Genomic DNA, 12,806 nt, shown 5'->3' on the forward strand with positions numbered 1-12,806 from the left:
ACACAAATCTTATGAGATCCGTTAGTATAAAAAAATAAACCACCACTTAGGTAATGTTGTGAACTCATTCTAAATTCATATTGGGGTTATGTCTAATTTATTCCAACTTCTCCATGATTCATACCCTCCGATACTACTCATAGAATCATCAAAATAAGCAAACAACACATAGAAAACAGAATTTGTCAGAAACAGAACAGTCTGTAGTAATCTGGAAACTTTCCATACTTCTGTAACTCAAAAAAATATGAAAAATTAGGACAATCTAGGATATTTGTATATCAATCTTGCATAAAAAATTCAGATCAAAAGCACATTCCGGTGAATTTTAAAATTTCCTGGACTAAGCACAAAAGTTTCTATTTTTGCACAGAATCAAGTCAACTATCATCCGCACTATCCCAAAGTCTTTACTCGGCACTTTATTGACACAAAAGATATAAAACATGATTACTATAGTAGCATAATCATGTTAACACACAAAAACAGTAAGGGTAAATATTGGGTTGTCTCCCAACAAGCGCTTTTCTTTAATGCCTCCCTGGCTAGGCATGGTGATTTTAATGATGCTCACATAAAAGATAAGAACTGAAACATAATGGGAGCATCATGAAGCATATGACTAGCACATTTAAGTCTAACCCACTTCCTATTCGTAGGGATTTTGTGAGCAAACAATTCATGGGAGCAAGAATCAACTAGCATAGGAAGGCAAAACAAGCAAAACTTCAAGATTTTAAGCACATAGAGAGGAAACTTGATATTATTGCAATTCCTACAAGCATATACTCCTCCCTCATAATAATTTTTAGTAGCATCATGAATGAATTCAATAATATGACCATGAAATAAAGCATTATTTTCATGATGCACAAGCATAGAAATTGTATTACTCTCCACATAAGCAAATTTATTCTCATGAATAGTAGTGGGAGCAAACTCAACAAAATAACTATCACGTGAGGCATAATCCAATTGAAAATTAAAATCATGATGAAAAGTTTCATGGTTATCATTATTCTTTACAGCATACATGTCATCACAATAATCATCATAGATAGCAACTTTGTTCTCATAATCAATTGGAACCTCTTCCGAAATAGTGGATTCATCACTAAATAAAGTCATGACCTCTCCAAATCCACTTTCATCAATAATCATCACAAATAGGAGGCATGATATCATCATAATAAATTTGCTCATCAAAACTTAGGGACAAAAAATATCATCTTCATCAAACATAGCATCCCAAAACTTGTGGCTTTGCATATCATTAGCATCATGGATATTCAAGGAATTCATACTATCAACAGTGCAATCATGCTCATCATACAAAGATTTTATGCCAAACATTTTATAGACTTCTTCTTCTAACACTTGAGCACAATTTTCCTTTCCATCATTTTCATGAAATATATTAAAAAGATGAAGCATATGAGGCACCCTCAATTCTATTTTTTTGTTTTCTTTTATAAACTAAACTAGTGATAAAACAAGAAACTAAAAGATTCAATTGCAAGATCTAAATATATACCTTCAAGCACTAACCTCCCCAGCAATGGCGCCAGAAAAGAGCTTGATGTCTACTACGCAACCTTCTTGTAGACGTTGTTGCGCCTCCAAGTGCAGAGGTTTGTAGGACAGTAGCAAATTTCCCTCAAGTGGATGACCTAAGGTTAATTAATCCATGGGAGGTGTAGCATGCAAATGGTCTCTCTCAAACAACCCTGCAACCAAATAACAAAGAGTCTCTTGTGTCCCCAACACACCCAATGCAATGGTAAATTGCATAGGTGCATTAGTTCGGCGAAGAGATGGTGATACAATTACAATATGGATGGTAGATATAGGTTTTTGTAATCCGGAAATATAAAAACAGCAAGGTAGCAAGTAACAAAAGTGAGCGAAAACGGTATTGCAATGCTTCGAAGCAAGGCCTAGGGTTCATACTTCCACTAGTGCGAGTTCTCTCAACAATGATAACATAATTGGATCATATAACAATCCCTCAACGTGCAACAAAGAGTCACTCCAAAGTCACTAATAGCGGAGAACAAGCGAAGAGATTATTGTAGGATATGAAACCACCTCAAAGTTATTCTTTCTGATCGATCTATTTGGCTATTCCTATAAGTGTCACAACAGCCCTAGAGTTCATACTAAAATAACACCTTAAGACACACATCAACCAAAACCGTAATGTCACCTAGATACTCCAATGTCACCACAAGTATCCGCGGGTTTGATTATACGATATGCATCACACAATCTCAGATTCATCTATTCAAACCAACACAAAGAACTTCAAAGAGTGCCCCAAAGTTTCTACCGGAGAGTCAAGATGAAAACGTGTGCCAACCCCTATGCATAAGTTCACAAAGTCACAGAACCCGCAAGTTGATCACCAAAACCTACATCAAGTGGATCACGTGAATATCCCACTGTCACCACAGATAGGCACATGCAAGACATACATCAAGTGTTCTCAAAACCTTAAAGACTCAATCCGATAAGATGACTTTAAAGGGAAAACTCAATCCATTACAAGAAGGTAGAGGGGGAGAAGCATCATAAGATCCAACTATAATAGCAAAGCTCACGGTAAATCAAGACCGTGCCAAATCAAGAACACAAGAGAGAGAGAGAGAGAGAGAGAGATCAAACACATAGCTATTGGTACATACCCTCAGCCCTGAGGGTGAACTACTCCCTCCTCATCATGGAGAGCGCCGGGATGATGAATATGGCCACCGGTGATGATTCCCCCCTCCGGCAGGGTGCTGGAACAGGGTCTAGATTGGTTTTTGGTGGCTACAGAGGCTTGTAGCGGCGGAACTCCCAGTCTAGGTTTCTTTTTGGGGGGTTTATGTATTTATAGGAATTTTTGGTGTCAGTTTCACGTAGGGGGGGTCCCCGACTCAGCCACGAGGTAGGGGGCGCCCAAGGGGGTAGGGCGTGCCCTCCACCCTCGTGGTTGACTCGGGACTCTTCTGGCCCAACTCTTTTGCTTTGGGGGCTTCTTCTGGTCCATAAAAAACCACCGTAAATTTTCAGCTCGTTTGGACTCCATTTGATATTCCTTTTATGTAAAACTCAAAAACAAGGAAAAAACAGAAACTTGCACAGGGCTCTAGGTTAATAGGTTAGTCCCAAAAATCATATAAAATAGCATATAAATGCATATAAAACATCAAAGATGGATAATGTAATAGCATGGAACAATCAAAAATTATAGATATGTTGGAGATGTATCACCTACCTTTATGCAAGAGTCATGGTGATCTTCGCCATTCCTTTTATTTTTCTCTTTTTTGGCAAGCATCATGTGTTGGGGGAAGATATAGACATATATATCCTGGATGTAGGTGATCATGAATTATTATTGTTGACATTACCCTTGAGGTAAATGGTTGGGAGGAAAAATTATAATCCCCTATCTTTCTATGTGTCTGACTGAAGCTTTGATCTCACAAGTATCGCGTGAGTGTTAGCAATTGTGAAAGACTAAATAAAAGCTCTTACATGGACTCTTTCTGACATTATGACAAATTGCAATTGCATCAATGACTGGGATCATAGTTGTTAGTTTTCAATGAAGTGTATGGTTTATACTTTACCTTGTGAACGAATTATCACTTTAGCATGAGAGGTTATATGACAATATATTGATGTTCTAATGATGATCATGATGCCCTCATATCCGCATTTTGTTTTTTATCGACACCTCTATCTCTAAACATGTGGTCATGATTATCAACTTCGGCTTTCGCTTTAGGACAAGCGAGGTCTAAGCTTGGGGGAGTTGATACGTCCATTTTGCATCATGTTTTTATGTTGATATTTATTGCATTATGGACTGTTATTACACTTTATGATGTAATTCTTATCCCTTTTCTCTCATTTTGCAAGATTCACATGAAGAGGGAGAATGCTAGCAGCTGGAATTCTGGACCAGAAAGGAGCAAATCTGAGATCCCTATTCTGCACAACTCCAAATGTCCTGAAACTTTATGGAGAATTATTTTGGAATATATAAAAATTATTGGGCGAAGAAATATTAGGAGGGGACCGACCAGGTGGCCACAAGCCTGGGGGCGCCCTGCCCCCCAGGGTGCGCCCCTGAGCTTAGGGGGGCCTGGACATCCTATGGTGCCCATCTTCTGCTATATGAAGAGTTTTGACCTAGAAAAAAATAGAGAGAAGACTTTCGGGATGAGGCGTCGCTGTCTCGAGGCGGAACCTGGACAGAAGCAATCTAGGTCTCCGGTGGAGCGGTTCCGCCGAGGAAACTTCTCTTCGGGAGGGGGAAATCGAAGCCATCGTACTCACCAACGATCCTCTCGTTGTGGGAGGACCAATCTTCGTCAACATCTTCACCAGCACCATCTCCTCTCAAACCCGAGTTCATCTCTTGTATTCAATCTTTGTCTCAAAATCTCAGATTGGTACATGTGGGTTGCTAGTAGTGTTGACTACTCCTTGTACTTGATGCTAGTTGGTTTATTTGGTGGAAGATTATATGTTCAGATCCTTAATGATATTCAATACCCCTCTGATCATGAACATGAACATGCTTTGTGAGTAGTTACTTTTGTTCCTGACGACATGGGAGAAGCCTTGTTATAAGTAATCATGTGAATTTGGTATTCGTTAGATATTTTGATGAGATGTATGCTGTTTTTTCTTTAGTGGTGTTATGTGAACGTCGACTATAGGACACTTCACCATGATTTGGGCCTAGGGAAAGGCACTGGAAAGTAGCAACTAGATGATGGTTTGTTAGAGTGACAGAAGTTTAAACCCTAGTTTATGTGTTGCTTCGTAAGGGGCTGATTTGGATCCACATGTTTAATGCTATGGTTAGATTTATCTTAATTCTTCTTTCGTAGTTGTGGATGCTTGCGAGAGGGGTTGACCATAAGTGGGAGGCTTGTCCAAGTAAGGACAGCACCCAAGCACCGGTCCACCAACATATCAAATTATTATAGTAACAAACGCGAATCATATGAGCATGATGAAAACTAACTTGAAGATAATTCACATGTGTCCTCGGGGGCACTTTGCTTTATATAATAGTTCGTTCAGGCTTGTCCTTCACTATAAAAAGGATTGGGCCACCTTGCTGCACTTTTGCTACACTTGTTATTTGTTACCCGTTACGAATTATCTTGCTACCAAACTATTTATTACCGATAATTTAAGTGCTTGCAGAAAATACCTTGCTGAAAACCGCTTGTCATTTCCTTCTGCTCCTCGTTGGGTTCGACACTCTTACTTATGGAAAGGACTACGATTGACGAGAAGTGCATGGATGAACCCGGGTACATATGAACCCACTTTGAAAAACACATTTTGAAATGTCAAAAAATTCTGAAAAAAATGCGCGCGGACATCTCCATATTCTATGTGTGTGTGCAGAAAGTTTCATAGAAAAACAACTTTTTTCTAGCCTGTGCAAAAAATACAAAATTTTGTGTCGTGAAACGCTATTTAGAAGCAGTAAAATTTGTCTTTTACTGAGACAAAACAAAAATACTTTTTTACACAAAACTTTGTGCGGCGGACATACATTTGCCAACATGTATGCATAATTTAGTTTTAGAAAGTACATTTTCGAAAAGCGGGTGCAGACGCCCCCGTATGCAGATCGTCCACCCTCTACGATTGACCCCCTATACTTGTGGGTCATCAGGAGCTTTAGTTTTCAGGTGATCATGCTCAAGAACACAAGATTCAAATTTTTCTTCAAGAGTTTCCGTGACGCCCCCGATTCAATCATACACAAATCATACATGCAAACATGTATGATCAAGATCAGGAACTCACGGGAAGATATCACACAGCTCTAAAAACAAAACAAAAAAGTCATACAAGCATCATATTACAAGCCAGGGGCCTCGAGGGCTCGAATACAAGTGCTCAATCATAAACGAGTCAGCAGAAGCAATAATATCTGAGTACAGACATAAGTTAAACAAGGTGCCATAAAATGGCTAGCACAAACTGGGATACAGATCGAAAGAGGCGCATGCCTCCTGCCTGTGATCCTCCTAAACTACTCCTGGTCATCGGCAGCCTGCATCTAGTAGTAGGCACCCTCGATGTAGTAGGAGTCATCGTCGATAGTGGCGTCTGGCTCCTGAGCTCCAACATCTGGTTGTGACATCCGAGAAGAAGAGGAAAGGGGGAAAAGAGGGAGCAAAGCAATCGTGAGTACTCATCCAAAATACTCGCAAGCAAGGATCTACACTACATATGCATTGGTATCTGTATAAAGGGGTAATATCAGTGGACTGGCCTGCAGAATGCCAGAATAAGAGGGGGATAGCTAGTCCTATCGAAGACTACGCTTCTGGTAGCCTCCATCTTGAAGCATGTAGAAGAGAGTAGCTGGTAAGTTCACCAAGTATCATCACTTAGTATAATCCTACCCGACGATCCTCCCCTCGTCACCCTGTGGGAAAGCGATCACCGGGTTGTATCTGGCACTTGAAAGTGTGTGTTTTATTAAGTATCCGATTCTAGTTGTCATAAGGTCGAAGTACAACTTCGGGTCATCTTCTTACCGTGGACACGGCTATTCGAATAGATAAACTTCCCTACAGGGTTGCACCACAATACCCAACACGCTCGATCCCTCTGGTTGGACACACTTTCCTGGGTCATGCCCGGCCTCGGAAGATCAACACGTCGCAGCCCTAACTAGGCTCAACAGAGGGTCAGCAAGCCGGTCTAAATCCTATGCGCGGAGGGGTCTGGGACCATCGCCCATTGCACACCTACACATTGCGAATGCGGCCGGTGAGCAGACCTAGCAACCTCCATTACAAAGGAAGTTGCGTTACGCAGTCCAGCCCGACGCGCGCCGCTCAATCGCTAACGTTAAGAAGGCTTCGGCTGATACCACGACATCGAGTGCCCGTAACTGTTCCCACGTAGTTGGTTAGTGCATATAGGCCAGTGGCCAGACTCAGATCAAATACCGAGATCTCGTTAAGCGGGTTACTATGAAGTAACCGCGGACGTCGACCGGGGGCCAGGCCCATCTCTGACCTAGGTGGTCTCAACTTGCCCTGTTGCTCTGCCACAAAAATCCACTCAGAGGGCCGTCGAGACAAATGAGCTTTCGGTCCCCAATCCGTGAATCACTCGCGGGTACTCTATGAGCCGATCCGACTTTAGTCACCACATGTATCCTGTATAGTATGTATGTATGTATATATATACCAGTTATCACCTCCCGAGTGATCACGGCCCGATAATATAGCATAGCGGACGGACAAGAATGTAGGGCCACTGATGATAAACTAGCAACCTATACTAGGCATGTAGGATTTCAGGTAAAGGTATCAGCAATTGTAGCAACAATGATAGGCTATGCAGCAGAATAGGATTAACCGAAAGCAGTAACATGCTACATTACTCTATTGCAAGCAGTAGAGAGAAGGAATATGCGATATCGGGTTGATCAAGGGGGGTTTGCCTAGTTGTTCTGGCAAGAGGGAGGGGTCGTTGTCGATGTAGTCGATCACGGGGGTATCGGCAGCGGTCTCAGGGCCTATCGAAAAGAAGTAACGGAGGGGGAACACAATAAATAACAGAGCAATCAAAGCATCACAAAGCATAACATGGCAATACGTGGTGCTAGGAGTGACCTAACGCGGTACAAGGCGAAGGGGGGAACATCCGGGAAAGTATTCCCGGTGTTTGGCATTTTCGGACAAACGAACCGAAGGGGATGATTGCACGTCCACTAAACTATGGATGTGTGGCAAACGAGCGGATTGCGTACTCGGATTTGTCTCATTTTTCTGAGCAACTTACATGTACAAAGTATTTTTCATTCGAATTACGGATTATTTTATATGAATTTTCAAAGTTTTAAACATTTTCTAGAATTTAAAATAACTCAAAAATAAAACAGTAAATAGTTTTGTCACCTAGTGTTACTCTAGCCTATGAGTCTGGTTGTGGGGTCAGTGGGGCTGGGTTGACCCAGTCAAAGGATAAATAGTGTAGGCAGGTCCTGGCTGTCATGGTCACTAGTTGTATTAGATTAGTTAGTTTTTGTTTAATTATCAGAGGGCCCCTCTGTCATTGGCCACTAGGCTAACCTAACAATTAATTAACCTAACTAATGCTGCTAATTAGTGCCTAAATTAATTGGCCTAGCCCACAGGATGTGAGCACACATGCATGCATGTGTGCGTCGGCCATGGCCATGGCCATGGCGTTGGCCAAGGTAGGCACAGTTGTAGTAGTAGCGAGCAACAGCGGCGACAGGAGCATCAGCTGCGCGCAAGGCAGCAGCAGCAAGTGAACAGGTGGCGCGAGCGGCGGATATGGCGAAGGCCGAGCGGCAGCAGGGTGGAGCTCAACGCCAGGACGGTGGGGTCGCGGCCACGAGCAGGAGGGCGCGCGCGGGGAGCGGCCTCGCGCAGGCGGGCGCGGCCAGATGCGACGTGGGCGCGCGGCAGCAGCAGACGACGGTTAAGCACCAGGAGCTCACGCACGCACATACCTATGCCGGTACGAGTACGCCCGACGCGAGCTCAGATGTGCTCCGGGACGGCAAACAGTGACCAAATCGAGGTGAAGGAACGGGATCCGGAGGAAGGCTCACCGGGGAGGACGTAGGCGAGCTCGGGGAAGGTCAGGGAGGCGCCAGTGGTGGAGATCGACAGTGATGGTCGCGGCGGCTGTGGTGGAGATGATGGCTGATCCGGTTGCACGGGCCCCCGTGGCTCGCGCTGGTGAGTGCGTACTGCATGGACGAGCGCGGCTAGGCCTCTGGATGCCGTGGCGGGGCTGGGAAGCGACGATGGCCGCGGGTCGACGGCGATGTGTCCGGCGGACGAACTCGAGGGGGGGAGAGAGAGAGCGTGGGGCGCGAGGTGGAAAGGGAGGGAGCTAGGGTTCGCAGAGGGGTTGGGGACGGGGTCTTGTAGTCGTCCGCGACCATAGGGGAGCATCGGTGTCGAGCATCGGTCGGCGATGGCTCATCCGAGCCGCTCGCGTGCTGACACGCACGAGGAAGAAGGCGATGGTCATTAGATGTGGGCTGGGCCAAATTCTGTGCATTGCTAGGCCTAAGTGCATAGTGCCATTTTCTTATTTTGCATTTCTGTAACAAAATCTGCTACTGTTTTCTATTTAGTTTAGATAGCAATTGATTATTGTTTATTATGAAACTTGTCACACAAATACAGGGAAACACCCTGGGGCTGCACAAAAAGTTTCAAAGTATTTGGGATTGTTTATTTGTTTTTAGAAAATGAAAAGGTCAACTAAAAGGATGTTGGTCCAGTGTTATAATTCCCAGGGGCATTTAAAAATAAAAAATAGTTGTTAATGCAATACAATTATGTAGTGAATATCTCAACCTAATGAACATTTTTAATTTACCATTTGAAGAAATAATAATTTGACGTGTTATTTGAATTTTAATCAAGTGACAATTGGCTTAGTAAAATGGTGATGACATGGCATCATTAGGGTAAGGTTATTGTATCTTAACTACGGGGTGTTACAAAACTCCTCCACTACAAGAAATCTAGTCCCGAGATTGAAGGGGTGGAGTAAGGGGAAAAGACTAGGTTACAAAATTCTAGTGATTCTCCTCGATCTTGGTTGTTCTTCTCGAAGAGGTTGATCCATTACGTTGATGTCTTCATTTCTCTGCTTCAAGTCATCATTACGAAGCCGACATCCTTTCTTCAGGATCTCCATCGTACTTACGGAAAAGATAAGGGGGAAGACTCGGGAAGGACGGAGCTTAACACTGTTAGGTACCTGGGGCTATCTCAGTGAACGAGGCATAGAGGTATCTCTCAAGTTGTAATTCAATAAAGTCATCGAGAGCAAAGTAAGGTGTAATAAGAAATTTCAAGCGGATAGGCAATCCTTCGTTGTCTGAAACATAGTGTGAAAGGGGTTCGGAGCAATGGGAATATGTAATGTGTCTGATACCAGAATCGATGAGCTCTCAGAAGGTGGCTCATGAATAACACACAAGGCCACGCATGAGGAATAACTTTGGAAACATGGGGTGTACACGAGAGTCAGGTTTCAATCCTGTGGAACTATGGGTTATGGGCCCACCATGTGGGAAAAGTAGGAAGGGTGGTGCGTCTTGCACGATCAAGTAAGCAAGGCATGTTAGAGGATATCCTATCAGCTATGCCGGCAACAACATCGATACCAAGTGCGAGGGACGAAGAGAACCATTTTCATGCTCGTTGAAACAAGGCAGAATAATAGGCAAAGTTCTCGTCAATCGGTGGTTACCAGAATGTTATCAACAATAGTAACAGGGTCTTACTGACAGATTTGTACACCAAGGTATTTACATAAGCAAAAAAATATTATTGCTTAGATCATATAGATCACAAGAAAGGTTAAACAAAACAATGGGAAGGAAAACGCGATTATCAGATTAAACAGAACAATAGAAAGGAAAATGTGTTTAAACACATCTTTTAGGGGGTATAACCTTCCAATGACAAGTAGAGCATGATATCCATGACAGGATATAACGTAGAAAACCCTTTAGGAAAGGGGAGAGAAATTTTATGACATTACCCATACAATGATGTTTGGATAATTGATAAAGAAGATTTAGCATTGTGCTTCAAATGTTCTTATTGAAGATCAGAGTACCACAGACATGCTCCGAGATGGCATTGACAAGGTCTTCAAGCAAAGGTCGGACTTTGGATACACGAAGGATTCATCAGGAACAACTTGTAGAATAAGTCTTACCATTTCCTTGTAAAACAGGCAAAAAATAGCAACTGGCACTTGGCACTAAGTTAATAGGTTAGTCCCAAAAAATGATAATATTACATATAGAACATCCAAGATTGATACTATGATAGCATGGAACAATAAAAAATTATAGATACGTTGAAGACGTATCAGGGGGCACCATGCTCTTTCAACTTTCATGCCAGGTGCACACATACTTAGCATTCTCTTCACCTGAACAATGAGATGTATGTTTTTTTATTTCTTTGCTTGAATGATGTCTATATTCCTCGGTTCTGTGCATTCATGCATAGGGTTGATCGAGATGGCCATGAAGAACTCATTGATCGATGGTGATGACTTCAAGAGCGGGAAACCAAGATGAAGTCCATCCTAGGAGACTTCCTCTTCGGTGCTGGAATCAAGGTAAGGAAACTTATGGGGGATGGTCATTCAAATCCTCCCATTGTCAAACTAGAAATTTTTTAACTGATAAAATACTTGTTTGTGTTTTTATCGCAGCCCACCTCGATTGCCAGCTATAACCACCTAGGCAACAACAACGACATGAACATCTCGACAACGCATGTATTTCGGTCCAAAGATATCTCCAAGAGCGGCACGGTGGATGACATGGTCGTCAACAACGGCATCCTTTACAACCCCGGGGAGCATCCCGACCACGTCATTGTGATAAAGGTTTTTTTTTGCAGAGTCCTTGCATGCAATGTGCAGAGTTCAGTGAAAACTTGTTAGAAACCTAAATAAATGATCCATTCATGATACTGTAGTACATGTCGTATGTCAGGGATAGCAAGAGGGCCATGGACGAGTACTCCTCTGAGATCTTCATGGGTGGCAGGAACACCACCATGTTGCACAACATCCGCGAGGACTCGCTCCTTGCCGCACCCATCATCCTTGACCTGGTGCTCCTAGTTGAGCTCAACACAAGGATCCAGCTGAAAGCCCAAGGCCAGGCAAAATGTTCCCCAAATGAGATGTTTGTGTTGTTGATGATGCTCTTCATTTCTATTTTTTCTCATTTGGTTCACTGTGTAGGAAAAGTTCCATTCTTTTCACCCGGTGGCCACCATCTTGAGCTACCTCAGCAAGGCCCATCTTGTAAGTGCATTCATTTCTCCCTGCAAATTTAATGTCACCTACACCTATAATCACATTAAAGTTTTAACTTCATAAATTTAGTAAATGTTTCATCATTTATAAAATAATTTGGTTCTTGGGATAGGTTCCCAGGGACACCGGTGGTGAATGCGTTGGCCAAGCAGAGAGCCATGTTGGAGAATAGGGCATGTGTCGGGCTAGCTCCTGAGAACAACATGATGTTTGAGCAAAAGTGATCCGCCCGACAAAATCCTCTCATCACAATGGGAAGAGCAAAGGATCAACACTAGAAGGAATAACAAGAGTCCTGGTGTCAAGGCAGTTAGATTCTATTGGAGCTTTTAGCTCATCCATTGGATCTTCAGTTTTTCCTTGTTTTGTACGATTTTTGGTGATGGAGATTAATCCAGTCATCTTCTTTAGTTATATTTGCTTATTATGGAACCGGTAGAATTGGTCAGACTAACACTTGGCCTTTTATTCTGAAATGGCTTGCCTTGTGCTTTTGAATGCTTCATAATCAACCTCCTTTGTGGCTTGAAACATGGTAGTTTTTCCGTACAATTTTCTACCTATGAAAAAAAAGGCTAGAAGGTAGCTAACATGTAATTTCAATTTTAGGAGCATCTTCATTTGAAAAGAAATTTGAGTGACGGGGTTTGCTAATACATTTTGCACGCCCTTCCATTCACTAGAAAGCATATTTTGATGATATGGGAAAAAGGGCTAACAACTATAATTGATAGTGTGGAGACGTTCCAGTATTTCAGTAACAATTTGACGCCATATTGCCTATGTGAGTAACCTAACTAGATTACCCTACCCATTGCCATCGTCACATGCATGGCGGGTACAGTAAATTGCATAGGCCAACTTGACGACACACATGTCTCGCGGTTTGTTGATAATGATATTTTCATTCAGTTCTTATATCA

At 42.6% G+C, this 12,806-nt stretch overlaps 1 protein-coding gene and 1 pseudogene across 2 annotated transcripts; one reads left to right on the forward strand and one right to left on the reverse strand.

Moving 5' to 3' along the window:
• Positions 1-6,039: 6,039 nt before the first annotated feature.
• Positions 6,040-8,988, reverse strand: LOC123172126 (uncharacterized). 2 transcript variants are annotated; one of them, XM_044589150.1, is made up of 2 exons: positions 8,624-8,988; positions 6,040-6,153 (listed from the first exon to the last, which is right to left on the reverse strand). In XM_044589150.1, exons 1-2 carry the CDS (start codon positions 8,970-8,972, stop codon positions 6,083-6,085), a joined length of 420 nt encoding a protein of 139 aa, XP_044445085.1. In that variant the 5' UTR covers positions 8,973-8,988; the 3' UTR covers positions 6,040-6,082. The 2 variants fall into 2 exon arrangements, with proteins under 2 accessions (XP_044445085.1, XP_044445084.1); XM_044589149.1 differs by lacking the exon at positions 6,040-6,153 and adding an exon at positions 7,223-7,558.
• Positions 8,989-10,666: 1,678 nt separating this feature from the next.
• On the forward strand, positions 10,667-12,107 carry LOC123172127 (inositol-3-phosphate synthase 1-like; annotated as a pseudogene).
• Positions 12,108-12,806: the final 699 nt, after the last annotated feature.

The sequence above is a fragment of the Triticum aestivum genome, unplaced genomic scaffold, assembly GCF_018294505.1.
Source record: "Triticum aestivum cultivar Chinese Spring unplaced genomic scaffold, IWGSC CS RefSeq v2.1 scaffold115757, whole genome shotgun sequence".
In the NCBI taxonomy this organism is placed as follows: Eukaryota; Viridiplantae; Streptophyta; class Magnoliopsida; order Poales; family Poaceae; genus Triticum; species Triticum aestivum.

Bases quoted from the DNA above. Each gene is read 5' to 3' on its own strand.
- LOC123172126 (XM_044589149.1), bottom strand. From the start codon at position 8,972: ATGCTCCCCTATGGTCGCGGACGACTACAAGACCCCGTCCCCAACCCC. The intron at 7,559-8,623 runs GTGAGCCTTCCT...TCTTTTCGATAG, and splicing joins GCTCGCCTACGTCCTCCCCG to GCCCTGAGACCGCTGCCGAT.